At 28.8% G+C, this 2,077-nt stretch overlaps 1 protein-coding gene across 1 annotated transcript; it reads left to right on the plus strand.

The window, feature by feature from the left end:
* Nucleotides 1-586: 586 nt before the first annotated feature.
* On the plus strand, nucleotides 587-811 carry COCVIDRAFT_116877 (hypothetical protein; the record flags this gene model as incomplete). The annotated part of the gene is made up of 2 exons (XM_014694521.1): nucleotides 587-709; nucleotides 743-811. Coding segments are annotated over 2 exons (192 nt in total), but the record flags the coding sequence as incomplete, so codon positions are not given.
* Between the last annotated feature and the right edge of the window lie 1,266 nt (nucleotides 812-2,077).

Genomic DNA, 2,077 nt, shown 5'->3' on the forward strand with positions numbered 1-2,077 from the left:
CGAAGTGTCTAACGATAAGGAAAAAATCCTTATAGCTAATACCTATATAAAAGGAAAAGTAGTTAGCTAGATATAACTCTACGTAGAGGACTTTCTAGAGAACGTTCTAAATAAAGAAACTAAGGAAGAGATATAGAAGCTATTTAGTAGTTAGACTAACTTTAAGGAAGAACTAAAACGTATCTTTAGAGAGGTAGACGCGGAAGGCTAGGCTAAGAAAGCAATCTTACGCCTAAAGTAGACTAAGTTAGTATTAGTATACACAGCTAAGTTTAAGCAATACTAAGTATAAATTAATTAAGATAATTCAGCGCTTTAAACGACTTACGAATCTAGTCTAAAGAAAGTTATTAAGAACGAACTTATATACTATAAGAAGCTAAAGGATTTATACTTACTAATCAAGTTAGTAATAAGAATTAATATACGATTATAGGAAAGAAAGAAAGCTTAGAAAGAAAACTAACTAAAATTATTAATTACTAATAGCTAATAATTTTAGAATAATAAAGACAGTAATAGAGATATATATATAACTAGTAAAGTATAAGATAAGTCTAAGAATAAGAATAAGAAACTCTAAGAAAAGTTTAACGACGGTCTCTTCTTAGAAGAACGTGAAAAGCGTTATAATAGTAAGGTATACCTCTACTACGGCGAAGTAGAATACTTTTATAGAGACTACCTAAAGAATAAGTTAACTAAGAGAGTTTAGAAAAAGGTATAAATACTATAAGTAGAGATACTATACTCTACTAAGGAACTAGATAAAACTCTTAGTGACCTAGACTTATACAACGAAGTAAGATAAGCTATAGATAAGGCCTTTAAGCTAGTATAAGAGGTAATAGGACTCTAAGACTTTAAGTAGGACGACCTACTACTAATAGATTAGTAGGTTAAAGGGGCCAAAGTATTGCGCTACTTAAGAAATTAATAATGCTAGATCTACAGACTTATAATATACGTAGCTAATAATTGCAACTATAAAGAATAAGTTACTATTATAGGACCTTAAGTAGAGAAAATTACCTGCTAGGCCGCCTAGAAATAGCCTAGGTTTAAGGAGCCTAATAACGAGGAGATACTTTAGACGTTTAAGGAACGTATAGAGTAATATAAGCGCCTATATTAGGTTAATTACCTAAGATAGTATAATTACTACTTAAGGAAGTAAGAAGATACTAGAAATAATAAGGACGATTACTACTATACTAACTTATAGTATAATAAATGTTATGTATAGTATTACTATATATACTAGCTAGGAGAAAAAGAAGCTTATAAAGAGCTATACTAGATTAACTATATAATTAACTACTAGTATTATTAGAAATAGTGACGGAATACTTAAAGAGTAGAAGACTACTACTATAGTATAATATCCGCTAAGGAATATAACGTAAAATACTATAGAATATATAAAGTATAGAAACTAAGAGTTATAATAATTAGAATATTTAAGTAGGAATTAGAGAAGTCTAATAAGAATAAAAGCTACGAACAACTCTTATAGACGCTCTATAAGAAGAGATATATATTCTACTAATAATAGTTTAAGAATATTTAAGAAGTAAACGACTACTACTATAGTACTCTATTAGTAATTATCTATAAGGTAAAGGATTGCCTAATTTATAAAGTAAAGAAGACGAGACTAATAAGAGAGGTAGCGAAGTAGAAAATTCTACACTAGAATATCTATTAGAGCTTCTATTACGACGACTAGTGTATAATACACTATTCTGCTAAAGTAGATAAAGGCTACTTTTCTAAGTAGAAGAAAGGTAGGCAGTTAAAAAACTAAGATACTACTAGAGATAGAGTCACGCTAGTAAAGGTAGTTCTAAAACAACTCTTAAGATAGTATAGAACACTAGAAAATAGTTAGAATTAACTATACCTATGTCTATACACGGTTATAAACTAACTGCGTACGTAGATAGCGGAGTATTATAAATACTTATCTTACTACAAGTAGTAGAAAAGTATAATATACTCTATTAGAACTAAGAATAACTAATATAGATAATATTAGCTAAAGAGACTTCTATAGTATATAGAGGCGGCGTAATAA

The sequence above is a fragment of the Bipolaris victoriae genome (assembly GCF_000527765.1).
Source record: "Bipolaris victoriae FI3 unplaced genomic scaffold scaffold_364, whole genome shotgun sequence".
Taxonomy (NCBI): Eukaryota; Fungi; Ascomycota; class Dothideomycetes; order Pleosporales; family Pleosporaceae; genus Bipolaris; species Bipolaris victoriae.